The sequence below is a fragment of the Syngnathus leptorhynchus genome, chromosome 10 (genome assembly GCF_054491065.1).
Source record: "Syngnathus leptorhynchus isolate UIUO chromosome 10, UIUO_Slep, whole genome shotgun sequence".
NCBI classification, from domain to species: Eukaryota; Metazoa; Chordata; class Actinopteri; order Syngnathiformes; family Syngnathidae; genus Syngnathus; species Syngnathus leptorhynchus.
The window spans coordinates 1696086-1723954 of NC_141204.1; the positions used below are offsets into that span (position 1 = coordinate 1696086).

The following is a 27869-nucleotide window of genomic DNA, read 5'->3' on the forward strand; positions in this document are numbered from 1 at the left end:
CACATCACTTGCATTGACCTGTGAAAAGTGACATTTAAAAATACCTCAGCCTCATATGAACTCAAACTTGGGTGTTTAGCGTGAGAGTTATTGAACAAAAATATGCGTGGGGCAGATGAAAAGGTTGCTGCATTGGTATGCACTGGTTGGTCCCTATTCAAATTTGAGGCGCCTTTCCAGCTACTAAATATTTGTGGTATGATCTTGTCTGACAGCTCTCTAGCCAAATTCAACCTTTTTGCTGTACAGATGCATGAATCATTTCTCTTTACATAGCTTTAAATGTTTTCATTGGATTGGGCTATTGGTCAGCTCAATTTCCCTAAACGTTTTATAGCAGACATTTTTTTCTAATCTAAAACAAATTTTATTTGTGTGTTCCCGCTGAGATTGGAGCGTGACATCTTTAAATGATGTTTCTTCATGATTACAATTACATTTTTAATCCATGTAAGATCAAAGCTGTTAGTTCTTTATATTGAATTACGTACCACAATGTTTTTTACCTTTGTAATTTTCTAATGTTACTTACAGAGATTGCATCCGTTCATGCAAAACAGTCATGTGGAGCACAACATCCTCTGGTCATAACGCTGTGGATATAAAAAAAAAAAACATATTCCACCCACACAGCAGCTGCAGGCCAACATGACTCTCTTCCAGTATTTTGGAGGCTTCAACTTGCTTCTTCCTGAAGTAACATAGTTTTCCTGTACTGTTCCATTACAGAGTAATTGATTGAGAAATACAAACACGCTAAACAGATCAAAACGTTTTCTCTAAAGTCACTTTATTGGTTTCTACATACAATTTTGGATAGAATAGCAATATCATATTGTGAGGAGTCAAAAATAATAATTTATGATATATATTTATAAAATTACACAGATTTACAGTACTGTTGTTTTAATATAATCATATTATAACTAGCATATCATTTTACTCATCAATGAAAATCACACAAGGTTAAGCGGTTATACAGGATGGACATTTTCATATAACGTGTCGTTTCTTGCTTATTTGTTGTCAGGCATTGAAATAATCCATCACCAGAAGAAAAACTTTTGCAGGTCCCTTTCACAATCCTCACACGATACAGCAAATACTTTTTGTAACAAGGTTTCTTTTTGTGTTGTTCAGTTTTTATATAAGCTTTGATTCCATTTCACACAGCTCTTGAACAATTTTGGCACTTTTGCTGAGTGGAGTTTGTTCCTTTCCTTGCGCAACTTAAATCACATCATTGAAATTTCCAGCTCTGTTGCATCAGCAAAACAGGTGGTCATCTTCAATGCAGTGACTACCATACATTTTTTTTTTTTAAATCAGAGAGGTATTTCTAAACACTTATGAATGCATGTTTTGCATGAACTAAAAAGACGGCATATATGTCCTATATATTATATATATCAAGCCAAGCAAAATCTTGGAACCAAACCATCATTTCAATTCAAAGACCTAATTTGGATTTCTCCAACAAGCATCTAGTGAGGTCCTGTTTGTCTCCTTTGTCTTCCCATTCATGCATGTACGTATAATATTTCAACCCGACTGAAAGCTCTTTTAATCTGTCAATCACAGGACAATTCTGAACGGGGTATTGAGTCGAGGCCGGCAGAATACGAGTCAGCTTTGTGAGCCCTAACAATGGATTATAGCGATTTTGTAACACTCTGTGCTTTAATACCGGCTGTATCAGCAGTATTCACACAGTTCATTTGATCATTTGTACGGCACCGGGCTCCCCTAGCCAGCTCTCTTTTTTTTCTCTTTTTTGCAATGAGCATTTTCATTGCTGTTTCTTGAATTTGGCAAATCAAATGTTGACGTGTCACAATATACAAAACAAAGCAGCCAGTAGGGCAACAATCCTTTCAACCCATCGATTCGGAACTTTGTGACCATTCAGTTGTGCATTGATCCATGTGTCTTTCCATCCATACATGTGCATGATAACTTTATTTTGCTCTCTCTCTGTATGGTCAGGAGCCATCAAAGCTGGAAGACACAAGGGAAACATAGCAATTACTGCATATGTATGCTTGCATGTAATGTGTGGGTCATGAGTTTTTCATGTGTGTGTGGTCAGCAGAATGCCAGGATTCTTATTCCCGAGGTAAAGATGGAGTCTGATTTATTCGGCCATTAGGAGATGCTTCACCATTAAATATTAACCTCCTGCCATCACTCACCGTGCATTAAAATCGCAGGGTGACCTCGCATTGTGACACACATGATGGTTAAAAGTAGGCAGTAGCATAAATACTGTTTAGTGGGCTTAAAATGACAAAGCTTGACATTTTATATTCGTATCAGAATGCTTTGTCAATGAAATTGGAATGTAAATGGAATTAAAGTGCAATAATTGACAAATTGCTAATATTGTTTGACAGAAAAACAGTATGCAAGAGGCTCACCTGTCCCAAAGCTTTACACTCCTGCAGGAATTGGTGCAGCAGCCAGCAGATATCAGAACTGGAAAAGAAAAAAATTGGAAATGATCAATGACAGTATCGATGACACTATTATTCATGAGTCAATTATAGACTCCAAAAGTAGTCTCGTAAATTCAACCTTTCCACAGCCACAGAGGGAAACATGGAGCTCCAGTTGTTGAGATGAAACACTTTTTTTTTTTTTTTTCCCTCTTGATTCCTGTCACAGTTGGACAGCCACTGGCAGCAATCATTTCCCCTCCCGGTTTTCCTTTTCTGTCTTTTCCTTAGATGTGTCAATCTGTTCTGGCTGTAAACATCTTATTTTTAAAACGAACTATGATGTTATTCATTCGAAACAATTGCAGCTGTGTTGGCAGGTTTTTCCATCGAGCAACGTAGCGGAATGAAACAAAACGCTCAACACTCACTGACAATCATTTGAGAATATATTGTATGATTAAATGACTGTTTGTCTTTCCAGAGGGGTACGTAGAAATGTTAAATATATATATTTTATTTCTTATGAATGTATTTGGAAATCCATCACCAAATGGAAATCTCAGAGAATCCGACTTCAAAATGTTTTCTATTGCTAATTTCAGAATGTGATGGAAAAGGGAAGTTATTTTTAGACTGTGTCTTCACCTCCACGCAGGGCCACCTATGTGCATTTGATCAGCTTGCAGCTTCAAACATTCCCTCCTCTGCTCCTCCTAAATTCAATATGGCCTCATTCGCACAGTGACCTGCTTGTACCTCTAGCAGCATCCCAGTGGCCCAGGCTATCAGAGAGAGAAAGACAAGCCTCTGGGCCCATTCACAGCTGTGTCCTCTGGTTCACTTCACTCACTGTGCATGTCAGCGAGAATGATGGACAAGGGTGGATGGATGGATGAAAGAAGAGTGCGTGTTTGCAAGTGTACAGTTTGCGTGCTTGGTTTTTTTCTTTCAGCATTTTTTATTTACTGGAAGAAAACCGACAGAGAATATTTGATTTATAATGGTCTCAGTGTATGAACATGTTTCTTTTGCAAGGTGTCCCTTTGTTGAAATAGAAGGACAAAAAAAAAAAAAGGGCATCAAAGCTGAGTGGAGATAAATGACCAGGGAAGCAGCTGTTGGCCTAGTTAGCAGGGCACTACTTAACACAGGACATCTGATTATACACACACCAACGCACACACATAGATAGAATTGTATAACGGACAAAATCCTCGCTGACAAAGCCCAATCTAACAAGTTGGCCCAAACTGCCGGTTCAACATATGGTAACTTCATGACTGCATGTTGATTTCCCTTTATTTGTATTTTATATTCCATTGATCCATTTGCATGGCCGATCGATTTCTTGTTAGGTGGAAGTGAACAATTTATACTGTCCATAGGTGTGAATGTGATCGGGAATGGTTGTTAACCCAACTGATATTTTATGGACCCTAAAGTGATCATGCTGCACACTAAGGAGCCTATGAATATGCACACAAACAACTGCCACCAGCATTTGGGCTTGCCCTTGCTCAAGGGCACTCCAGTAGTGTTTGGGAAATGATGCACCTCTCCTAGAACTGTGTGTGTGTGTGTGTTTTTTAATTCTTGATTTGCTTTTCAAACCAAATTCGTATATCAAGATTTATTACGAAGGTGATGTTGAATGTACTTGCAAGCTGACTGCTGCTGCTGCTGACAACACCGGGCTATAACTAAGGCTGCCTGCTACTGCAAAATTTGAGACCTGAACGCACTCCAGCAATTTCAGCGACAACCTCTCGTCTTTCTCTCTGGCCTCGAATGAAAAATTCTTGTTTCTCTGCCTGCTTGTTCTGCTGTTTGGTCAATCTTTCCCGAGTCTCTTGAACAGTACTTTGCAATTTACGTGCAACATCTCCCAATTTAGAATCTTTTTCCGAGAAGAAAAGTAGAGCAAGAATAGATTTATGAAAATCCTACTTCAAGCTGGTCCTGTGGAATGACCTCATAATTATGGAAATGATCCATTGTTTGAAATGTGCTAACAATGCGCAACTTGCGATGGTCACGTCTGCTGGTGTCTGTGGCTTCTGCATAAACTGCTGTTGCTCATTAGATGAGAGGACAAAGTGTAATGAGTCTGAGCTCAGCGTTTAAAACAATAAAACCAAATGTATGTAGTCCAAAAATAAAGACAACTTCAAACATCGACGAACGCTAAATTTACCAGCGCTCGCACACATTCTCCTCACACATCTCTGCAATGTGTGAATGTTAAATGAAACACATCTCCTGTTAAAGAAAACCAGATAGCCCAGTTTAGAGAATCCAGCCTGGCGTCATTAAGCAGATGGATGACAACTTTTTCATTTTCCAAATCATCGGACAAATTGGGAAAGGTAAGCGCTACAAATCCTCTTATTCATGTTCTGGATTTTTAGAAGCGCAATGATGTAATGGTATAGGCCGTGTTTTTCCAAGAGATTGAAACAAAATACTCTCAGCACGTTTAACTCATTCAGTGCCGTTGACGGTTATAGACGTTACATATATGAACTGCGTTGGCAGTGAATGAGTTAAATGTCCCCTGAAATATGCTACGCCAGTGGACTCAAGATGAGGAAGTGATTAAAAGAGGAGGGGGGGGATACAACCCCAGGAAAACAGAACTGGTAAGAAAGTCTCACAAGAAACTACAAACACAAGAAAGTTCATGGAGCGGGACAAGAAAATGAATTGATTAAGTAGTGTGGCCGCCAGACCAAAGTTGTGTGTGAAGCTTTTAAGTCACCTTCAAAAAAAAAAAAAAAGAGAAGAAGCTGTGATCTGACAACCAGAAAAGTAAATGAGAAACTGCACCTCAGTAATGGACCCCTGGCCCATGCCACCGTGTATGAAAGGTGTGAATTGATGAGAGCCAATAAAATGTCCATTTCCTCTTATTGAAACAGCGCCAAATCACAACACAGAAGTTGTCTCAGGTTACTTTACACATGGAGCAGGTCCAGAACCATCATCAAAGGAACCCAATTGAACATCACATAAGGATTAGCATATCAACATTTTTATGAGGGTTTATTTTCAACTGGGCCCTAATCTCAATCATAAATAAATCAAACTCAAATCAAAATTCAAGCTTCATTCGCAGGCTGTATGAAGCAGAAGGACAATCCGAGCGTTCCCTAAATGTTGTCCTATTTATAAATAATGGAGCAGCAGGAAATGCGGACGGTTCAAAATATGAATGTGAATACAAATGAATATTACCCTGTGCCTACCGTTGTACAGACTCTGATGTTGGGGGGACCTCTCCTCGCCAGCAGCCCTCCTGTGAACCACGTCTGCTTTCGGGGAGCCTCCCTTGCTGTATTCCATTTGATAGTGATGATGGTGTCTTCTAGATTCTGGACTGCCCACGATCACTCTAGCTTTTCTTAGATGCTCAGGTGTTCCAAGTATTGCTTTTTTTGCCTCAGGACTTCCACAGCTTGCGCCCATAGTGCTATCTGAGCGGTGTCTTTGACTCAACTCTGGACTGGACTTGGCCATGCCTTTTTCGCACCCTGGTAATACGTGACCTAAAATGAATAACTGCTTCTGGGCAAGTAGGTCAGAGCTACAGGCCTTGCGGTAGGAGTCGCACGCTTGCCTTTTGGGGGACCTGTGTTTTTCCGGGCTGCGTCCTCTAAAGTCTTGAGGGTCCAGGTTGGTGAGGGATCCCCCCCGTGGGCGGCACGGCTGGGGAAATGTGTGGTAATCTGGAGTGGAGCTATGCCTCCTGCCTGTGGAATCGCACATGACTCCCAGTCTGTCAGGGGGTTCCAGGGATCTAGCACCGGGAGCCGTCGGTGAGGCTTTGTGCTGGACGTTATCGGGGCCGTCCGCGCTTCCTGTACTGGAAGTGCTGCTTCCATCACCGACATCACGTAGTAGACCCGATGCAGGTAGCCCGCCCCCCAGCTGCGAAAGGCTGCTCTGACTGTCAATGGACGTCCTGCAGCCGGGCCCCTCTTGCCCGACGGCGGCGGCCCTCTCCTCCTCCAGCATGAGGCACACCTCCTTCAGCTCCAAATTATCTCGCATCACGTCGTTCTGCCGCTGCTCCAACTCCTTCAGCTTCTGCAGGTAGATGGTCACCTCTTTTCTCATCAGACCGCTGCTGTAGCGACCCAGGCGCTGCCACTCTCGAGTCACTCGTTTCCCTTTCTGACGGTCGTCGTCCAGGAAGCAACACAAGTCCCGAAGCTCTTGGTTATCCTCCTGCAATTTCTGGTTCACATCCTGGTTTTGAGACACAGAGACAAGAGAGGGAAGAGAGATCAGAACCAGTGAGGGATGACACGCACATGTCAGGGTAACCAGATGAACAGACACGCGCTGTCATAAATTCGTTGGACAAGATGAGCGGCCACACTTGGAGAACGGCAGTCGATGGGCACGCGCTGTCACCAAAAGCGTGGTCCGAGGTCACGGGTCTTCAGGGAGACGGGACAAGCAGCTGTCAATCATTACTGGCAACAAAAGGCAATTTGTGCCATGGCAAGCTATCCTTTGCTCAGATGACAACATTTGTGTGTGTACATGGAAAAGAAACAGAAAAGATTTCATTTTGATTTACAGAGGTCCAGAGGGGGGAGGAGGGGGGGCTTACCAGACAAATATCTGTCCCTTCGCAATCAACTGTCATTAATGTATGTACTCGGGCCGTTCAAAGTCTTCCTCACCCCCATCCCATCCCATCTCACCTTCAAACTCCGGATCTCATTAAGGTGTTGCTGGAGCCTTCTGTTCACTTCCCGCATCAGGTTCCCGTGTTCCACGATGACGCCTCTCCTCTCAGCCTCGGTCTTCCGCAAGCATCTCACCAGCTCGTCTTTGCCCCACAGGAGCAGCTCCTCGTCGGCTACCTTGGCGATGTCGTCGGCGTGACCGTCTGCCCTTTTGGACGGCTGCGTTTTGTGCGCTGTGCTTTTTTCCATCCTTTACAACTCCAATGAGGACCCAAAAGTATTGTCCAAAGAATTCCAGCTCACCAGCCCGCCCTTCTTTTAGGTTGCTCTGTCCGTCAATCACAGCATCAGTATAGCGACCTTGTCTCTGTCCAGGGTGCTGAAGGCCGCCGCCATGCATTGCGCAGAGGAGAGCGAGCACCCGCGGCGGGGAGGCTGCAGGTGCAAAGAGAAAGAGCGAGGATGAACCGGTGTGTTCATGCTGGAAAGAAAGTCTGCCTGGCTGCCTGCCTGCCTGCCTGCCTGCCTGCCTGCCTGCCTTCCTGTGGCTGGCTGCCTCTCCTCGCGCGCCACCTGCTGGTATTCATGCAACAGTACAACCAATGTAAATGATTCGTTTCAATTGGAAGTGCGCGCATGAAAAGAAAGTTATGGTGCACTACAAGAACGATAGTGTTTGATAGTCACTTTTTCCACAACGACATTTTCCGACAGCTGTGGTGGAATGCATTCCAATGGGAGTGAATATGGTGCAGGATAATATTAAGTAGCATTAGAAAACAATATTGGCCAAATTGCTGTTTATATTGTAGAGTCCCCATTAATGTTGTCATTTGATTTTGTGTAAAGCATTTTAAATAATTAACCAATATGTCAACTTCAGTGGAATTTAGTGATGAAGTTTCAGGGATTCACCCAAAAGCAGGTGGCAGGAGTTCGAAAAGGTTTTTAGATGCGGGACATGATAAAGGACAGGTTGATCTGCTCCGACTCGTTCACGCAGTCATCGTAGCATGAGATAAGCCAAATTCCAGGACTATTTCAACCTCTTGTATTAGTTTGTCAGAAGAAAAAGGGTGAGCCGTGTTTATTTTTGATGAAAAAATCTTTTTTTCACTGCAATTCTTCATTTGAATGTCTCATAATGACTCGTCAACACTCAACTTTAGCAATATGCACTGCACAGTACTTCAGCTGTATCAGAGTTGTACATAAATGATAAAAGACAATCATAAAAAGAAGTACAAATGATAAAGAACTACTAAATGTTGTTTGCTAATTCCAATATGTAATAGGTCCCTTGGCATGAAGCATGAAGAAGATGCATTTTTGCAGTGGGCTTGCCACACCTACTCCGCATATATATAGCAGTACTGCACAACCTTGCTCATCCAGTTGTGATGGCTTCACAGTTTCTTTTTCCATTCTTAGCGCTGATCCTTGTTTTGCTGTGCAAAGCACTGTGCAATGAAGGTATTTGCGGTGAGAAAAAAATATGCCCTGAATACATTTCGCTTGTTACTCCAAACGAGGTAAGTTGTTGATATTTAGCCACTCTCAAATGATGTTTTTTGTACTTCAGAAAAGTGAATTTCATGAGGTATGTTTTACAGGATTTTGAAACACGTCTGTATGTTGTAACGCGTTGGATTACCACTCAAATAAAAAGCCAACAATTGTCTGATGTGATGGCTGCGCATTACAGATTGCAAGGTTTTTGCGACAGACAAAAGGCAAAAGGTATGGCTAGGAGGGATTGGATTGTTCTTCAAATATTAGAAATAGCCATAAAATGACCTTATATGATTTGATTAATATCAACGCATTTCGATTTTGTGAGAATTACATGGTAAATAAATGCTTACATATATTTTAAAACCTTGATCATTGCCTCTCAGAGTCAAATGTATTTTGTCTTTTGCTGGTTGTTTTGTAATAATACAGAGTTGCATTCATACAGGTTATCCGATGCCTGAAGGCTACCCTGTCCTCATCTCAGCCATTAAAGTTGCAGATAAGCTGTACGCAAACATGTCCTGGTTTGTTCCAAATAACACACAAATAGCTATAACCAGTGACACAAATGTCTGGATACAAACAAGACCCATGGGTTATGTTTACGTCAGGTAAGAAGCAAAGTCATGTTTTCTTTCTGCTTTGATTGACTGAATCGAATATGTTTCCTTCATGATATCTTGTTCAGCTCATTTGAAGGAGTGCCAAGCTGGAAATCAAGCATTAAAAAAGGAGAGCAGTTGCAAGAACTGGTGACTAAAGCTGGGAAATCCTTTGTTGCCAACCACTTCTTTGCGGCTGTTTATAATTCTTCCTTGGAGCTGAAGAAGTACAAGGAAATTTGGATTCCTGCGCCATAAAAATCCCCATCTCAATTGCTGCCTATCCTAAATCAAAATTGTTAGCCAACTTCACTTTGTTTGATTGATTTTTTAAAAAAAAATGAAATCAACATTTAGGTTCCGTGTCATGGTTTGCAAAGAACAGATGTGGAAGCTTCATTTGGGCTGCTTTATCCACTGAAGTTCCATCTAGTTTCCACCAGACAGCGCAATTTCTTGAATTATGCAAAACTGATGCAGACAAGAGCCTGAGCCTCCCAATGAGTATAAAATGACCAGAGGATAAGCTGTGCACCTAATGCTGCGTCACGCAGACTAAATGTTTTTCAAGAGCTAAGCTGAAAATAGTTTCTGACATGTATTTTAAAGTCATTGATATTTACATAATTCTGTAATAGCTGCTTTTTGTTTATGCAAATGAAATCAATTCTACAAACCCTTTAAGCTACATCATGTAACATGTGTATCCTAAAAAAAAAGAAAAAGATGAAATAAACTGCAGTTTAAGCAATCATTTGAAAACTTAATAATGGTTAGCTTGGATACAGAATTGAATGGCACAAAAGATGTTTCTGCAGCACCATGACACATTTAATAGTTAGTACAGGAAACATGAAAAACATCCCAAACAAACTAGTCATATTAAGATTGTGGATAGTTTTACATTTATTTGGGGTTGATCACTGAGATGCAATGAAAATATTTTTTTCCTACCAATCATTTGATTTCAGTATGAATGAGAGAACGCAATCAGTGTCTCCCAACCTTTATTGAGTCAAGGCACCCATTTTACATAGAAAAATCACAAACCAAACAAAACTATAACAAAGTATGAAATATAGCTTGAAATGATCTCATCTCAGTGGACTCGTTTATTTCGTGAGAAATCTGGCCTTGTTTAAGAGAACACAAATCTGTCATAATTCTTAATGGCTGCACGTAGATAGATAACACAGTTTTAGAATAGCTTTTGCTTGTCGATGACATACATGTACACATTGATCATTTTGGGCCAAATGAAGTTGGAATCATCACCTACAGCACCCCTTATGATTTTTCATGACACCCCACAGCCCAATTGAGATCAAATCCTGTATCATATGCACTTAAGCGCTATATTTACGCACACACTTAAATACAGTCACACTAGACAAAGGAGACGTGATCTAATTGGTGATTGGGAAGCGATGTGCACTTTACTACACCAAGTCAGCTTGAGGGCTTGTGTTAAGTGTGCCATGCTGCTACAGGATGTACGAGTAGTGTGGATGGTAAATTCAGCTTTTTTTAAATTTTCTTTGCCAATTTGTAGGCCCACTTCTATCCAAATAATTTTCACATTAACACACAGAGCGAAGCATTTTAGCATCCAGACACATTATTGTTAAATCCAGCTTCAATAATAAAAAAAAAGAGTGAAAATAATTCAAATGAATTTGAAATAATTACCATCGCAAAATTAATTTATTAAGTAAAAATACAAATTAATATCATAAGAATGACATTGACCAGATATGAAAGTCTCACCCAAGAAATCTTATGGGTTGAAAAATAAACCAGTGAAGGCAAAAGTATAAAATAAAGACATGGAAATATGTTAGTCTTTTTTTTTTTTTTTCTTCCCAAAAAATTTATGTGAAATGAAAACTGAAAATAGCAAAAATGTTCTCAGTACAAAGGCTACATACTACTGAAAGGTACTAGCAGGTAGTAGGTAAATACACAGTAGAAAATTATTCTTGTGAATCACAATTAAAATAATTTTGCAGTAAAGATTTATGCCACATTTTTTCATCTTTTTTTTTTTTACAAATAGTACAAACAGTATTGCACGTAACAACAAAGAGGTTCTTAGCTTTGGAAAGGTGAAAAAAAAAAAATTGGGACAAATTCAAGTGTTGCATGAGCAAAAGGCCACCAGTCTTGATGCACCTTGGAGGCTTTCAGTCGAGTTGTCTCCTTTTCTTACAACCTCCCATCACATTTTCAATGAGGCCAGGCTAATATATCAGGGATTTTTTTATTTGGAAAAAAAAAAAAAAAATACAAAAACAATTGGAACATGTATTTTAGAAAAACTTTAAAAATAAACATCTTAAAAATAACAAACAGAAAACCTCTTTTGCAACTGTGGACAACAGAGTACTAAATAAGTGATTATAAAGATACAAAAAGTGGGGACAAATTGTTTTTTTTTTCTTAATATCTCAGATGTGACCACAAAACTAGGCTGTACTCTCTCACACAGACTCAATATTATATTGGTTGTAGTTTTAACTCCTTCAACCTTCTCCCAAAAAATATATATTTTTTAAATAAAAGCAAATGAGCAAATAAAAAAAGCAACCATCTGTTAAATAATTTCTCTTTAAGAATTAAATTAATATATATATATAATTTTTCATCTGAATGAACTTAGAAAATATCAGTTTGTCTCCTATTACATTTCAAAAGTGAGGTATTGCAAAAGATCTTGTCAGTCAGAAAGAAAACTTTTCTCATCTTTTTTTTTGTTGTTTAACAAAAACAAGTGTGGACACTTGAAAACAATACAAAGAGTAGTGCATAACAAAAACTTATCCTGCAGAGGAGAAACAAACTCAAAAAACCTTCCTGGGTGGGTGGGAAGAAAATGTCACAAAAATTGTCACAAAATTCACTTTCGTAGGGATACACCACTGATGGTTAGCCTCTAGATTCTTATCATCAGTAAAAAAAGATATCTTCTGCTTTTTTTGTGGACAGCACAAAACAAAAACAAACAGATTGCGACTAAAAGAGATGATGAGCTTCGGGGCATGGCGCAATCAATGACCCCCAACGAAAAATCAAAAGTGAACACGCGTGACCTTGCAAGAACCTTACAGGCTATGGATTGTCCACAAAACTGCTTCAAACAAAAAAAACAACAGGTCATTTGCCATCACTGCACTCCATCAACTTTTCATACAAAACACAAATAGACTGTTAGCAGGTTGGTTACTTCAAGCTTTGCAGGACAAAATAAATGGGGGAAGGGGGGGGGGGGTAAATAGTGTCGTACCCTTAATTTGCACATCTGTATTATTTCTACCAATGTGTAGAGAACACGTGCCATCCGGTAGCTTCATTTCTGTTTTTCCTTATCACTGCATCCACCGCACAAAGCAGCGCTCCCTTGTGGGAGGGAGGACAAACGACTGCTAGGCTGACTGTCATCGAGTCAGAAACTCTTTGGTTGACTTACGACATCGTTGCTGTCCTTTTTATCCAAAGTTCACTCACTACGTTGGACATGAACAACAGCTAAAGCGAATCACAGTTCTAGGCATACTCTGACCTAACTAAATAACGGTATAAAAATTGCACAATTAGAACAACAATCACTGCAAAAAATCACCTATCAGAGTTGGTTTGTCATCGTATTTTACACTGAATTGGATACGAAGGTTGCATCTAGCTAAGCGATGCTTTTGAATTTTCACTGCCTCTTGATGAATATGTCGTGTGCTGTGCAAAGATGGGCAGTATTAAAAAGCATGCAGCTACCTGAAAGAAACATGCGCTTCAATGGCAGCTATCTTTTTTGTCAAGAATGCACCGTGGATGTGTTCTCTTTGCACTTTGTACTTCTGGTATGTGATCATACCAGAACATTTAGCAGCAAAGCCATTGCAGCGATACATTTAGAAAAATAACAGTGAACTAATCTGCTTGTGTGTATGAGGTATTCATATTTACCATTATGGATTGATTGATTGATTATAATGTCATTTTCATCTTTTCAAGGCATTACAGGGCCCCGTATTTTGCAATGTTTCTTATTTTGCTCAGTTTGAGTAGACTTGTTGTACACTTTGGTGACACTTTTTCTCTTAGGGCCTACTGTGTATATTCATAGTACATGTACATGTATGGTACGTGTGTAATGTATGGCTGTGTGTGTTTGAAAATAAGTGCATGCTCTTTTGACATTAAATTAAAGATAAGTACAAAACTAAAGATAGGCTTTGTTTTTTTTTTTAAATATTCATATGGTCCCACCACCATGTGGCTATGGAGGGTGGGGTGGGGGATGAGGGGGGGGGGGGTCAGCAGGACCTCGTCACCTCATCAAAGAAGAGAGTGAGCTGAAAGTAGTCTGAAGTTACATCCTGTGTGTCTGTGTGTGTGCACGTGTGTGTGTGTTGAGGTGGTATGCCAAAGTGCAAATTCAAAGCTTTCACGTTTCACAATGCTTGATCAAAGAGTTGGGCCTGAGGGTGTGAAGATGGGGTGCTTTGTGTTATTTTGTCATGCTCTGCTCACGGATAGAAGGACTATTTGTTTTCTTTTTTTTTTTTTTTTTAGGTATCTGGGGATGGTCAGGCAGACACACTACTCAGCTCCAGCGGAAGGAGACGTGTCGAGGACGGTCGCCTCCTTCCTTCACGAGCGGCTTGTGGAACTCTCGGCCGGCTCGCGAGTGAATGCTGGCCCAGCAGTACTCGCAGTAGTACTGCAAACATGTGACGTTGGCGCAGAAGAAGGGGGCGAACTTGCCCCCGCAGCGCGCCCCCTGACATTCATCACACATCTGATCGTCAAGCACGTACGGCTTCACCTCCACCTGTGAGGAAGAGCAGGAGACATCGTCGATGCAGCACAACTCCCATTTGTTCTTTTGGATTTTTTTGCAGTTTGACCACTGATCAGGAAACGTGTGTGGGAGTGTGGCCACAAAATCCTCCTCGTTTAATTTAAAGCTCGTGTGTCAGCCTCTTTCAAAACCATTTAAATGACTCCCCATTTCCCACTTTCTGTTATTGCTCCCAATACTTAGTAAGTCGTTTTTGTGTACTGGCGCAAAGTCAGGCGAGAGAGAAAAAGGCCTTTCCCAAAAATGTGAAGCATAGAATTACTCAAAATAATATAGTTTGCCGAAGAATTAAGGTGGATTGAAGGGTTAGTCACATCCTTCAGAGGTGTGTCTCGGTCGGCTACTGTTGCCCGCACAAAATAGGTGGGGCCACGCCCTAAAGAGTATTCTGGCTGACAACCAGTCTAGTTTGGGCACAATGTATGAGTCTGCTATTGGCTGGCCTGGCTCAAATATGCGGCACGTGAGGCTCTGCATGTATGGAGAACTATAATTAAATCAATGGTGTGTGTCTCCAACTGGAAACACGTGTTGAGACGGCCCAAGCCAGCCTTTTCATTTTAGCAAGCTGAAATGTGCACCAGAATAACAATGGCAAAGAGAAGGGTGAGACAAAGTTCAAAAACCTCAGCGGTGGTCCTTCGAGAGGACGGACGGACGGAGGGACGGAGGGACGGAGGGAGGGAGGTGAACGTACCCTTTTGTCAATGTCATTGTGCTGCAGCTGAACGAAGCGAGCGCTGATGGCGGCGATGTAGCTCTGCTGATTGGAGAAGGCCACGCGGCCGGCCCCTTTTGGATATTTGAGCTCCGGGTCGGTGTCGATGCCGGCGTAGCAAACGCCTCCGTACAGCCGATCCATGATCATAGCAAGCTCCACTGGAGTGACAGAAAGAGAGGGTTCATCATTGTGTGGATTAGAAGAGGAAAGTCATATTGGTTATGTCAGCTACCTGCACGTAGAGGACGGGGCACTCCCCCTACAAAGATGGTCTTGCGGGGGTCCAAAGGTTGGGAGCCATCCATGACAAAGTCACTGTCACTCAGGTTCCATGGACGGATCTGGACCTGTGCGTGTTTGTGAGGGGGGATACAATGGTAAACATATTTTTTTTCATACAGCACAGAGAGGATTCTCAAAGTGCTTCACATAGTTAAAATATAAAATCAAAATCTTGCAGGGATTTTTTTTACTACTATCTGCTCACCGGTTTGTCTTTGATAGTGGGACTGGACACACACAGGTAGAGTTTGCCGTCCTCCTCAATACAGGCATCAATCAATGCCTGAACAGAGGTCTCTTCTTGGAACAGCAGGAAGGCATAACCTGGAAAAGAGGAAATAGATTTGGAAAAAAAAAATGATGTGATGGTGTGCATCACCTTAACGTAACAGGAAAGCCTTTAAGCCTGATCAACTCTTAGTAAAAAAACATGTACTGCAAATAAAATACTAAGTGGGAAAAAAATGGAAATGCTACAAAATGAAAATTAAATGGACTTAAAATGTTCAGCCCAAGTTACTTAAGTGTTTTACACAATGAACAATGGAATACATATTCATGGACGGAAAGCAAGTGGATAACCTTAAGCACTTCAACAGTGCTACATGATGGCGTATAAGCTTTTTTTTTTTTAAACATAAAAGAAATGGTCAAGTCAAAATGATTGGTCTGGAATGAGTCATGGTGGTTTGCAACCATTTTCTTTTTCTAATGTGAGCAGTCGATTCCAAGACTCCAGTTTTTCCCTTTTGCTGTATAGTAAGTAAAAAAAAAAAAAAAAGACAATCAATTCCTGTCATATGTTGAAAAGGTCATTTTTATAAAAGCATTTTGATACGACTACGGCTTTCGAGAAGGATGATGTCATCTTGCACTTTGCAGCGCTCGGGCAATTTTGCCACCTCGATCGCTCAGCCCAAAATAGCTCCTTAACATTTGCGGCATCAAGCGTGATGACGGTGCTGGGTGATATAGGGCGGATGTACCTGCCATCACCATAGTGACCGCACTTCATTGCGGTTGCCATGACATCACAGACATCTGAGAACCAAAAGGCTGGCTGGCTGGCTGGCCGGACATTTGTTCATCCCGAGAAATTATTCAGAGCGCATCAGAAGCATTCACGGAATCAATCAATTTCATGACGCGGATAAATGTTGATTGCCCACGCAATCAACAGGCACATTCAAATTGCAATTGGCCTCCACTGGTGCTCGGCTAAAAATACTGGCTGATAACAGGTTGCTGCGACAAGTGGATAACAGTTGACGAGAGCAACACAACAAACTGATTAAATAAGACAAAGACTTGTGAAAACACCGATGAGCAATGAGTGAAACTGACAAGTGCTAATTAAGTGATTTGAATGTTTCACATTTAAACGTTCAAAAAGCAGATCACGGTTTATGTTATTTTGCACCCAAAAAAATCTATAAAGATAAAAATATATCTATTTTTTAATTTGATATATTTTTGGGTGCTTTTTTGGCACAATATTAAAAATGAAAATGCCTTTTTTTTTAAGACACTTGACCGCACCCCTTTTACAATGAGGTCATTCCCCGAAAAGGTTGTCATATTTTGGCTGCTGGGTGTGGCGTTAGTCGAGTCAAGACTACGCCCAAGGAATCCTCCCAATTCAGGAAAACAATAACATTGAGAAAGCAGGTCCTCCAGATGTAGTCTATTACCACGTGTATGTGGAATGCCAGTTATTTCCAGCTTCTCTAAAATGACAGAAACTCATGGCTTGCTCATGAAGTTGTTGAGGAAAACATTGTCCCGCCTGAGGTAAACATCAGTGTGAAATCTCATGGTGTATGATTACTACGCAGATGAACAAATGTGACGCTCTCTCGGTATGAACTATGATTTCTGGGTAACATGAACGTTCTATGATGGTGAGAATCACCCAAGGTGATATTTATTAGTGTAGTCTTTTGATGCGCGATGGGAAAACCAAGCGTTTGTTTGGACAAACTAACGTTACCTTTCGGCGGGAAGTAGGATTTGCTCTCGGCTTTGTGGGGCCAGTCCACCACCAGGTGTCCGTAGCGACGGAAACTATTGGTGATCTCATCTGGTCACATCATTTGTGCTCATTATATGAAAGTTATATTAAGATTCTCTGATGGTAATAAGAAAAACAAAGTTTACCTTCGTCTATATCTGGGGGCAGGCCTCCGACAAAAACCTTGCGGGAGTAGCGCTCCATCCTCTCTCCGTTCTGACAACGGGTTGGAGAGTTCAGGCCCGGGGTCAAAGAGAGCTCACCGTGGCCATCGTCAAGGAAAGCATCTTCAAAGGGAAATAGGTAGGAACGACCTGCAGAGGTAGGAGAGGGTAGATCAGAGATTGACAAAAGGAGGACGCAGGGACAGTACAAATACATATTCCACATGGTCCACAACTTCTGCACGTATTTAATATTTAAAAGTAGACCCCAATCCACAATAACAATGCGCTGCTTCTAAATTGAAGGGGCAGGACTAGTTTTCCACCTTTCCCAAGTGGAAACAGCTTGAGGTAATGTATGGATGGCCATTATGAGCAAAAAGGAAAATAAAAAACAAAGCTTAAGGGAATCCACTAGCTTAAGGGAATCTATTGGCTGCTTTCCACCAGTTTAATTGCCTACTTGGCTCAACAATACCAAAACGGGTCATGTAAACCTGCTGGTTCCTTATTAGTGGAGAAGATTTCTGTTTGAAATCCTCACCACGCATCTAATCTCCTCAACTACGAGCTCCTTATTGTGAAAAGAATCTGACGATGAAAACTTTTGTGTTTTGAAAATAACTGATCATAAAATTGATTCTGATTTTTGGGTGTCAAGGCTGGCTGGCATCAAGAGCCGGATGAAAATGGAATTGCTTCTAGAAAAAAATCTTTTGGCAAGCGGCAGGGTACAACATGGACTCGTCACCAACCAAACCGAGGCCGGGTCAAAACATAGTTAGTAAATGAGTCCTAGCCGGATGACACTCTTTTATTATTATGACTCATTTTCTAATATGACAATTGCACGCTAGGTAGTAAAATGATTCATTGGACACAGCCAAAAATTAACATTTGCTTACTGAGGAGTTGGTGACATAAAGTCCGTCACTATGCATTGGGGAAAAACAACACATTTAGATTGAATGACTATGTTTGTGTTTATTTGCTGAACAAAGTAACCGTGCAGAAGTTATTGGCTCATAAAAGACCTTGACATTTCTGCTCTTCAAAAGCATATTGAAAAACTCAACAATATTCGAATCACTCATTTGCCAATCAAATGAATCATGTCCAACTCAGCATAGGCTTTCAACTAAAATCACAAAGTATTTCAAAGGCTTGTTGCCAATTACTAAGCTGCGTCAACATTCATGATTTTCTTTTCCTTAGCCCATTTTGATTTCATGAAAATGGATTTATTTGGATGATTTCATCAATGACAACACAGATGAGGCATTTTTCAAGAAGCAGGAACCTTGAGTAAGATCTACGTATTACCTCTTCTGCGGCCAAAGCTTCGGGCTGCTTGTCAGGAAAGTGAAGGAAAGAAAAACAGAGGAGACACAGTTGGGGAGGGGGGGGGGTCGGGCATTAACACAGGTAGGGGAGAGATACGAGACATTTTTGTGGAAACAACACCAGTCCAGAAACATCGCTAAGGTAACAGGAAAAACACGGACGGACGGCCACACCTAAGCTTGTTCAACTAAAGGAGGAGGAATTTTTGAACTTCACGTTGCAAATTGCTCCACTGACTTTACCAACAACAGACATTTCATCTGGTTTGGTCATGGATATAGCGGACATTGTTTTGGAAGTTTAATGAACCAGCAATGGTTGACGTTGATGCTAATCTTTTGTGTTTATCTACGAGCCGAATATATACACGGCTTAAGGTGGCGCAGGTTAGTCATTATCATGACCTCAGTGAAGTATTATAATTTACTCCCTGGGTAGGAATGGAAGCCTGTGGATGAGTGGAAAGTTCCCACGGGGTATTGCGTGGACAGGTGGCGGCCTCAAGCCTTCACTTGAGTCAATAGTCCAACTTTTACTTTTATCATGTGGAGCAGACCTGGGCAGAACATCTGGCCTGTCCAATTGCTCCTTGCAGGGTTGTTACAAAATGAATCTCACTTTAATGCCCTGCTTTTAGAATTCCCCTCATGGGATGAATACAATTCTGTTTATTTTGTCTCTACTCCAAAAATGCTAACAGCAGGAGAGGAAAGAGTTTTTTTTTTACATTATAAACATGGACAAGCACGAGGATTATTCTCAGAGAATATGTTGTCTCTGAGGCTCGTTTCCTTCACAACGTTTTCATTTAAAAAAAAAAAAACTCTGACTCTCCAACTGTCTGTAGTATTGCCCTTTCTCCCCGAGTAACAAAGTCGCCTAGCAACCAGGGAAACAGACAGAAACTACAGCACTGGGAGCAAACCTGTGAAGGGGGATGGAGATAAATAATGGCTTGAAGCTACATTTCAGGACTTTGGGCCACGGGGGGAAAATGAAATTTCTTTGAACGTGAGGAGTTTTTTTATGTCCTGATTTCCACAGGTGACAAGTCGGCTACAGACACCTTTATTAAGTCTGCCACTGCTACTTTATTCCACACTCCTCAAAGCAAATGAATTTTGTTGTGACATCTTTGGAAGATCTGACAGATCTGTGCTTGCTTCCGCGTACTCCCATGAAACAAGAGGTTAACATCAATGCAGGACGCGCACGCTGCGATCATGAAAAAGAATCGTAGTGTATTGTAGCACTTGAAAATTAATGAATGCTCTTATGAGTGTGGAAAAATGTAATGGATCAAAAATATGAATCCTGATTTCTTGGTCATCAGCATGCTGCACCAACAGATTCTAGTCTTACATGTGGGGCTATTTATAGTCATGCCATTCACAGGTCAACTGTGAAAGAAGGTTCATCCTTGGTTTATGGTGTCAGGAAACCCAGCCCCAAATAAAGGCTAAGCAGGTGCACCAAATGTTTAGTGGCATGGTCTACCCCACATGAGATGTGTCAGAGAAGTTCCAAGACTGGTGTCACGCCAGATAGATTTCAAACCGCAACAAATTGTCAACAACCGACCGGCAAGTCTACAGAGAAGTCCTGTGGTTAGTTCACTGCGAGAGGAAGAGGAGGCGAGAGTTGTAGCTGTGGAGGATCCCGAAAGAATCTTTCCAGGAATTCATGAAGGTATGGGAGAAAAAGATCGGAAAGAGACTCCAGGGGAATTATTTTGAAAGGGAAAACCTGCATTTTGGATTTTATTTATTTATTTTTGACTTATCCATATTAGATTTGTATTCATAACACATATGTAATAATAAAACGGACATAGGTAGTTTTAAAGCAAAGCAACGTTGGCCACGCAGAAACCTAATCAGGAAACAATGGTAACGGCATGGTATTATTTCCATAAAACAGGAAAGTTCTCCTAATGTGAACCAAGTGCACGTTCCATTCCCACTGTAACAAGAATTCTGTTGAGCAAACAATGTTCATCAGTGTTTTTGCTCCACCCATACACAAGCATTTGCACTAATTACACCTTCCCTACTGCAAATAGATGCTTTCCCAGGTCTTCATTGCAACTAAGTCAATAAACCCACACCTGTCTGAAGAAATGCACTATTTGTGCTGTACAAACACGGCATCAAATACTTCACACATTAGCTAAGGCTTAAAAAAAACCTTTGAGAAAAGAGAAACAAAAAAAAGCCATTTTACTTACTGTTCAGTGGCATTATGTGTTCGGCTCCAGGATGATGGAAGTTAATGCCTATACGTCCTAGGAAAGAAAAATAGGAATGAACCAAATAAATCGAAAGCAGCTTGAAGGCCATTTGTTTGAATCGTTACAATGGACCGTAGAAGAAAAGCAACTTATAAAACACTACACATTAAGATTGGATGAAATGAATAGAAATTTTGCGAACATAAGAAAATACTCATTTATTTGTTGTCACGTCTTTGATATGCACACGCAGGTCATTTCAAATGCTGGGAAATCAGCAGAGCTTTTGTCTCTCAATCTATCTGTCAACACTTTAATGGGGAGTGGTGTGGTTTGGTTATCTTAGTCAATCCAAGCATACACTCTGAACCCACGAGAAACATTAAATGCCATATGTTATCTGGAGAAAATATCGTGGCATGAACCTCATTTCGAGTCTCTATCCTTCCCTTTCAAAGGTTGCCTACTACTAGATATTGAAATACACCATTTTAACTCAACATAAATATGACTCCTATTTTTAATATGCAGCTCAATGGTAAAGAGGGCTGATAAGATGCCGTTGTGGATTTAACCCTCTTGAGAGCCGGACCAGCTGCGTGTTACAGGTTGGTGGCGTGCAAACAAAAACACTAAAGTTGGGCTAGGATTCAGGCATGTTGGACAATTAAGGCCTTGAATGTGCTTGCCCATCTTCCATGAGTGATTTGGAGAGCATTGCTTTCCTAACACGTTAAAATAGCTCTGGCCGACCGCCATCTGCTCCCCCCCCCCCCCACAAGAAGTTGAACCCCAGAGGGGCCCCTGAGTTAGAACTACGGCTCTGGTTAGGCTTCCTCACAGACAGAATTAAACAAGTGCGAACCGGGACGGCAGTAAAGTGTTACTATTTAGGATACGAGACCACGCTTTCTTTGCTTGGCTCACCAAGGAACTTCTACCAAAGTGATGTAAAGGATCTGCTTATGATCAAAATGGAAAAATACACATTGCGCATTGTGTTGACCTGGACCAATTTACTTTGGTCCCAATGGAGTACTGTACTGTGAAAAAAAAGAAAAGAAAAGAAAAACAATACCCAGTGAGAAGCACCTGACATGGTTGGAAAGACCGAGTTATTTTCCTTCCACATTTGTCAGCATGACCTACTCCCCCCGTGCACACTTGCACCAACAACATCGTGAAAATTATTACAGCTACACAACAGAGAACAGAAAGTTTCTTTCCATGGAAAACAAAACTCCAAATAACCATTGGGTCAAAAGTAACCCAAATAAAATTACGGCATGTCTTTCAAAACTGCTGTTAGTCTGGGAGAATTTTTTATTTGTATTTTTTTTAATTGAATATGACGCTTTCCATCCGATTTGGACAAACAAAGTCTTGATTCATTATCAAAACAAGTAAACTTGTTTTGTTGCCTTGGAGGGATTAGCCCGGACTAACGCAAAACAATCACCCTGCCAGGATTTATTGGACATTAGTTGCAATCTCACCTTTAACACAGCCATCATCTTATCTTAGATGTAGTCATTAAATGGTGTTTAAAGTACAGGGCCATCATCTCAGAGTAACGTGCTAAAAGTTTATGAGGTCAAGTCCGGCATGTCAGGCAAAGCTAATATTGACCTTTCACCTCAACTTAATTTAGCACCAGCCCTCTTCCAAACCCTTTTCCCTCATGTGTGGACAATTGCGGATTACCTTATGTACAGAGTGGCCACGTGGCAAAATTAATCTGGCACAGTCCGCTCACACTTGACCCAAATGAAGCAACGAGGCGTAAGAGTAGTGCAACATTCCCGCTTTGACACTTTGTAAACGGGCTTCTGGTGGCTACGACTCTTTTGCGAGGCCTGTTTTGCTCCCGATAAAGTCCTCGTGTGTTAGCTCATATCTACAGACCCATGCTTTTGTCAACAGTGTAGAAAGTCAAACAGCAGCAGTATTATTTGTTCTGCTTCTGATGACTTATACTTGCTGGCAATGTCCAATCAATAACAGGAACAAAGCCTGGAATCAATACTTTACAGGTAAAGGCCAAAAATAGCGTACGATTGAATCAATGAGAAATATTTGGCATCTCAAGAGCAATCAAAAAATAGATGTTATTTTTATTCATTTAAAAAATATATATTTTGGGGTATTTTTTTTTTACATAGAGTAAAAGCAGGGACGTATAAAATATAATCCCTGCCAAATGATTTCTTCACAAAACATCAATATTCATCAGTGGGCCTAATGGCGAGTGGGTGAGTGAGTTTTACCTTTGTCATGGTCAGTCCTTATCATATCCATTAAGGAATTCTCCAAAGAGTGCAAGTTAAATGCGTCAAAGGGCCGATTCCGGTCCTACAACATAAGAAAACAACAACCACAACAACAAAAAAAGAAAGAGAGAGAGAACAGGGGTCATAATCGGTGGCAGCACATTGCAAAAGACAAAATGAACATAGAACAGATCAAAGTACAAGCAATAATATATCTTATTTATTTACACCTTATATGTTCCTTGCATCTTTTGCTAAAATAGCAACGTGTTCTGATCGGAGTGAAACCAATGGAAACCAATTGACTTGTTCTACATAACAGAGAAGGCTCTGATGCTGCCTCAGTGGAAAGTTGGTCTAGTGGTCATGGGTCACACAGGGATTTATTCTGGTCCTTAGTTAGCACAGATGACTAATCATGTGCTGTGTATTCTGTCCTTGTGATCAAAAAAAAAAAAAAAATGCAGATTTCTTTTTTTGGGGTATCATGTGAGGCACATTGACCCCCTCCCTCCTTGCAAACCAGAATAACAATCAATACTATGGCGAATGGCTCAAGGTCAAAGCAATCACTACCAGCTGATCAAACGTCAGTGAACGAATGCATTGGAGTGACATGCGTGCCGAAGGTGAGGACCGAGAGTGTCTCGCTCCAGGCTCGGCAGCCCAAAACCAAGCAGCATTGTTTGCGCACCAACACTATTGTTGCGCTTTAGGCTGAGCATTCAAAAGCCTCATTCACCCCGCAGTGTGGAGCCGACAGCAGATAAAAATCTGCCCACTTGGTACAAACGCTAAATACGTCAAATGCTGAGCTTTTAGTTTCCGTGCGCATCCATACTGATCACCCAGGAGGGGGCCAGGTCAATCTGGTCCAGCGACCTAAATAGATACAACGATTTTACATTTCATGGAACGAGAGGTCAGGATGGCGTGTGGGCTGGGTCTTCTCTCAATAACATGACGTTGAAATAAAATAAATAAATGATATTTCATTTCAATAGCTATCCTTCAAAATATGTCTACCTGAAACGGCTTTTCAAATTTAAAGTGTGCTATATCCTTTTCGCATGTTTCCCTTACACATTTGATGGAAAACTCCGTGTTCCATGATTTCCCTTTATCTTTAGGGTGTCCGCGTTCATTCAAAACTAAACGTGCAGTGGTCAGACATCTGTAGCGGGGGAAATCAGAAGTGGGGACACTTGGAAAAAGTCTGGAAAACACGGCCCTTGGTGAGATCTTCGACCTCAACGGGCACACCATGGGCTCCCCCAACGTGACATTGCGCCTGCTGCTGCTTGGCTCAGCAATTTGCCCGAGTTTCACTTCAGTAAACAAAGCAAATGACATGTGGCAGGCACCCTGACCTTGCATGGTGGTGATAACTCCCCTCCAATTATGGTTGGAATTGTGAAGCACTTGAGTGCGAGTTGTGGCTGAGATGACATCAGTGAGGCATCCAAAGGTTTTCGAGGAAAAATACTATGTTGGTTATTGCGTTAGTGTGAGTAGGTCAGTGCAACTGATAATGAGGTCCACATATCTTAAGATTTGGACTTGTCTCAGAAACAAAGGTAATATACTCAATAGCCACAAAACCATGCGTCAAGATAAATCCTATCTTGATATCGGACAGGATTTTAGAAAGACGCCAGTTGAGCAGGAAATGAAAGGTACAAATAGTGAGAAATAAAGGCGGGCAAAAACAAATGGCATCTAGCGTCAGCGTAGCTCGGGACTAACCGTGACATGTTGATTATGTAACGAGGAAGATGTTACGGAGAAAACCAAGGGCAAATAGGGCGGATGACCGTGCATTTTCCCCTCCAGTGTTTGTGACTCATTTTCAATTCATTTTACTTAAGACCGACGCTAGTCATTCATCGGTTATATAAAACATGTCATAGTCTTACTAAACGAGTCCTTTTTTAGGATTGTGTTGTTGGGCGTGAGAAAGATTGAATGACAGTGAAAGCATCTTTTCTTCTAAGGCAGTGAATGTTTCATCCGCACGCGATATGTCATCGTGACGACGCCAAGGTATTCTTCCAAAAATGTATCCATGTTTAGATTTAAGAGATTTATTTTGCAGTCAGCATAAAGTCAGGGGGAGGAGGCGGGGGGGGGTCGGCCATGTGTGAAAAGCAAGTCAGTATTGGCAACGGTCGTGGAGTCGACTTGCAATTGGATATGGCGAGCAGAGAAAGGTGCCCTTCTGAAACAGTCTTGAGGCTGTTCATACAAGTAAACATAGATGAAGCCTGTGGAAAGTGTGGACAGTATCTACACCCATCTATACCTTTCATGAGATAGTAAATATGGCATTACTATCGCAGTAGTCAAGACGCGTATCGCAGTAGTTCCAAAATCGCTCCGTTTCTTTGATTTTGAGGCAGGATTCAAATTTTGAACCGACAAAAATAAATCTGAGACAAAATAACCCATTTCCTTTGTCAATCTTTTTTTTTTATATGCAAGGGAGTGTGTTTACCTGGAAAGGTAGTATATTGCTGTCAGTCCTGAAGGCACCTTCCTCATTCCAGGCCTTGGGAGCGAGGGGACCAGATCTTGGAAATTTTGGCGGTGCAATCACATTGCTGCCGTAATTTTTTTTCATGGGTGAAATAGGGCTCACGGGAGAGGGGACTCCGACACCGACGCCCCCGGCTCTGCGTGGGTCCCTGCCTGCCTGTAAACCACTCCAAGGGTGGTTGGAGCCGGTGCTCCACCCCGCGTTTTGGTGGTTATTCCATGCCGGTGACGATACTGAAGAAGAAGAAGAGCCTTTAGCTGCGTTCATGATGGTCTGATAAGCGTTTCTCTGGAGGAAGGGGCCTTGGTTGGGGCTGAGGGGAGATCTTCTCTGCTGAGGCTGCTGCTGCTGCTGCTGAGCTGGTTGTTGATGCTGTTGAGACTGAGGGGCAAGTCCCATCTGCGGGGAGAAATTACCCCCGAAGACCGCGTTGACGTGGTGGGGGAAATTCTGGAAAAGCATGGTCCCGTTCACGGAGGGTATTCCCTGGAAAAAGCTTTCGTCCAGGACGTTGGTGTTCCCGGTGGACCAAGTGCTCCCGAAGGAGGAGGGCGGGGAGGAAATAAGATCGGTCTCCTGTGGCTGCTGGTGGAAGTTCAGCCCCGGCAGGATTGGGGACTCCATCGACACTTTGTCCGTCGCGCCGCTGTTCCCGATCGACGGACTCTCAGACCCCGACGATGAGGACGAGGGCTCCAATGAGGAGGTCGGGGGGGTAGCGGAGGAAGGAGGAGGGTCTATTTGTGTCGGATCTTGCTGATGGTGAACCTGGGCTGCGTTTTTGTCCATCAGTAAATCATCCTGCATGTTTTGAAGAGCTGCAAAACAGACGGATTTAACGTGTAATTGTTATATTTCAGCCAAGCACACAGCAACTGTCGGCTCTGTCCGAGTATAGCAACTCCAGGGTGGATCTGACTCTAGCTGGACCGTGCAAGTGTCAAAGCTCATTTGGTGATCACTCATTTCATGGAAAGCAAACAAACACACTTTCCAACCATAGCATAAGTATTCATAGTTGCCACGAATTGCACAGAGCATATACGTGGAGATAGTTCTCCGATTTCGCCACGTTGCGGTTCCCCTTCCACGCAGGAAACTCTAAACTGCAATGTGAAACGGAATTGTGTGTGGGGGCATATAGGACCGCCCCTGTACTCATTTGCATACGTCAGTAAATACAGCTGTCCTCCCGTAAGGAGAAAGGATCCTATAGGCTCTGTTATTAGGCGATCAATGAACTGACACTTTTTTTTTTTCTTTTTTTTTTATCCATGCTGCACCGTGACGCGCCTGGAATTCTTTATGAATGCGCATATCCGGTTATGTGCTCTGAATATGTGGACACGGTGTTAAAAAAAAATGCTTTATTTTTTATTTTTATTCAGCTATAGCGCACTGGTGGAAGTCCGCAGTGATAAAGATAAAATGTTGTGTACAATCCTTATTTTGTAGAGCGGTGAAACCATTTCTATTCGTGAAACGCAAATAGCACGGCCAGCAATTATCAGCCTTGCATTCATTTATTGTCTCAAAAAGAAATCCAAACGCATGAAAACATATTCAACTGTGGCAGCAGTAAATGTTAAGTCACGCAGTGTTTGTAGTCATGACAAATTTGCCAAGCTTCTTGCATCCAACCGCAGAGACACGAACGTATATTGAAAACGAGCAGATAGGTTTGGATTTGAGATGTGTGACAGGTCTAGATTTGAAAAGAATCGCAACAACCTGCATTGCACAGCAGTTAATCCGCGATTTCCACCCAAGAGGTGCGCTTCCAAGGTCACCAGAACACAACAGTCCAGCTCTCCTCACCCTCTTTAGACGCATTGCCACATGACTTTAGCAACACAGACGTGCGATACATTTCATGGACTTGACATGCCTTGCCTTGAAATGCCCTCTTTGATCCATATGTGTGTCACACAAAACGACACAAGCAGCATGCACCACAGCCGTTTGTCAGTCTATCGCCAAGTTACCTTGATTGTTCACCCTTTGGGGACTCGGTGAGTGAATATATTTCAGTTTTTCAGTCGTCAAGGTTTAGAAATGACAAACGAAGCAAGCCTTGTTCCGAGGTAGTCAGCAGTTGCCTCAACAGCTGATTGACTGCGGCGCATGGATGATGCCGCAGAGGATCATGGGAGTTGGAGTTTTATGGAAACATCAACGATCATTTGCTTCCACATATTGAG

The 27869-nt window shown here is 41.7% G+C and overlaps 3 protein-coding genes across 3 annotated transcripts; 1 reads left to right on the forward strand and 2 right to left on the reverse strand.

The window, feature by feature from the left end:
• Window positions 1-1982: 1982 nt before the first annotated feature.
• On the reverse strand, window positions 1983-7384 carry LOC147049819 (uncharacterized). Its single transcript, XM_085922570.1, has 4 exons — window positions 7151-7384; window positions 5684-6686; window positions 2418-2475; window positions 1983-1998 (listed from the first exon to the last, which is right to left on the reverse strand). The coding sequence occupies exons 1-4, from the start codon at window positions 7382-7384 to the stop codon at window positions 1983-1985; spliced, it is 1311 nt and encodes a 436-aa protein (XP_085778696.1).
• Window positions 7385-8535: 1151 nt separating this feature from the next.
• LOC147049820 (uncharacterized) lies at window positions 8536-10003 on the forward strand. Its single transcript, XM_085921835.1, has 4 exons — window positions 8536-8667; window positions 8749-8875; window positions 9096-9261; window positions 9339-10003. The coding sequence occupies exons 1-4, from the start codon at window positions 8536-8538 to the stop codon at window positions 9508-9510; spliced, it is 597 nt and encodes a 198-aa protein (XP_085777961.1). The 3' UTR covers window positions 9511-10003.
• Window positions 10004-10212: 209 nt separating this feature from the next.
• Window positions 10213-27808, reverse strand: cpeb3 (cytoplasmic polyadenylation element binding protein 3). The gene is made up of 10 exons (XM_085921834.1): window positions 27654-27808; window positions 25627-26486; window positions 23130-23214; window positions 20860-20916; window positions 17271-17438; window positions 17104-17193; window positions 15319-15437; window positions 15064-15178; window positions 14808-14989; window positions 10213-14080 (listed from the first exon to the last, which is right to left on the reverse strand). Exons 2-10 carry the CDS (start codon window positions 26473-26475, stop codon window positions 13853-13855), a joined length of 1893 nt encoding a protein of 630 aa, XP_085777960.1. The 5' UTR covers window positions 26476-26486; window positions 27654-27808; the 3' UTR covers window positions 10213-13852.
• Between the last annotated feature and the right edge of the window lie 61 nt (window positions 27809-27869).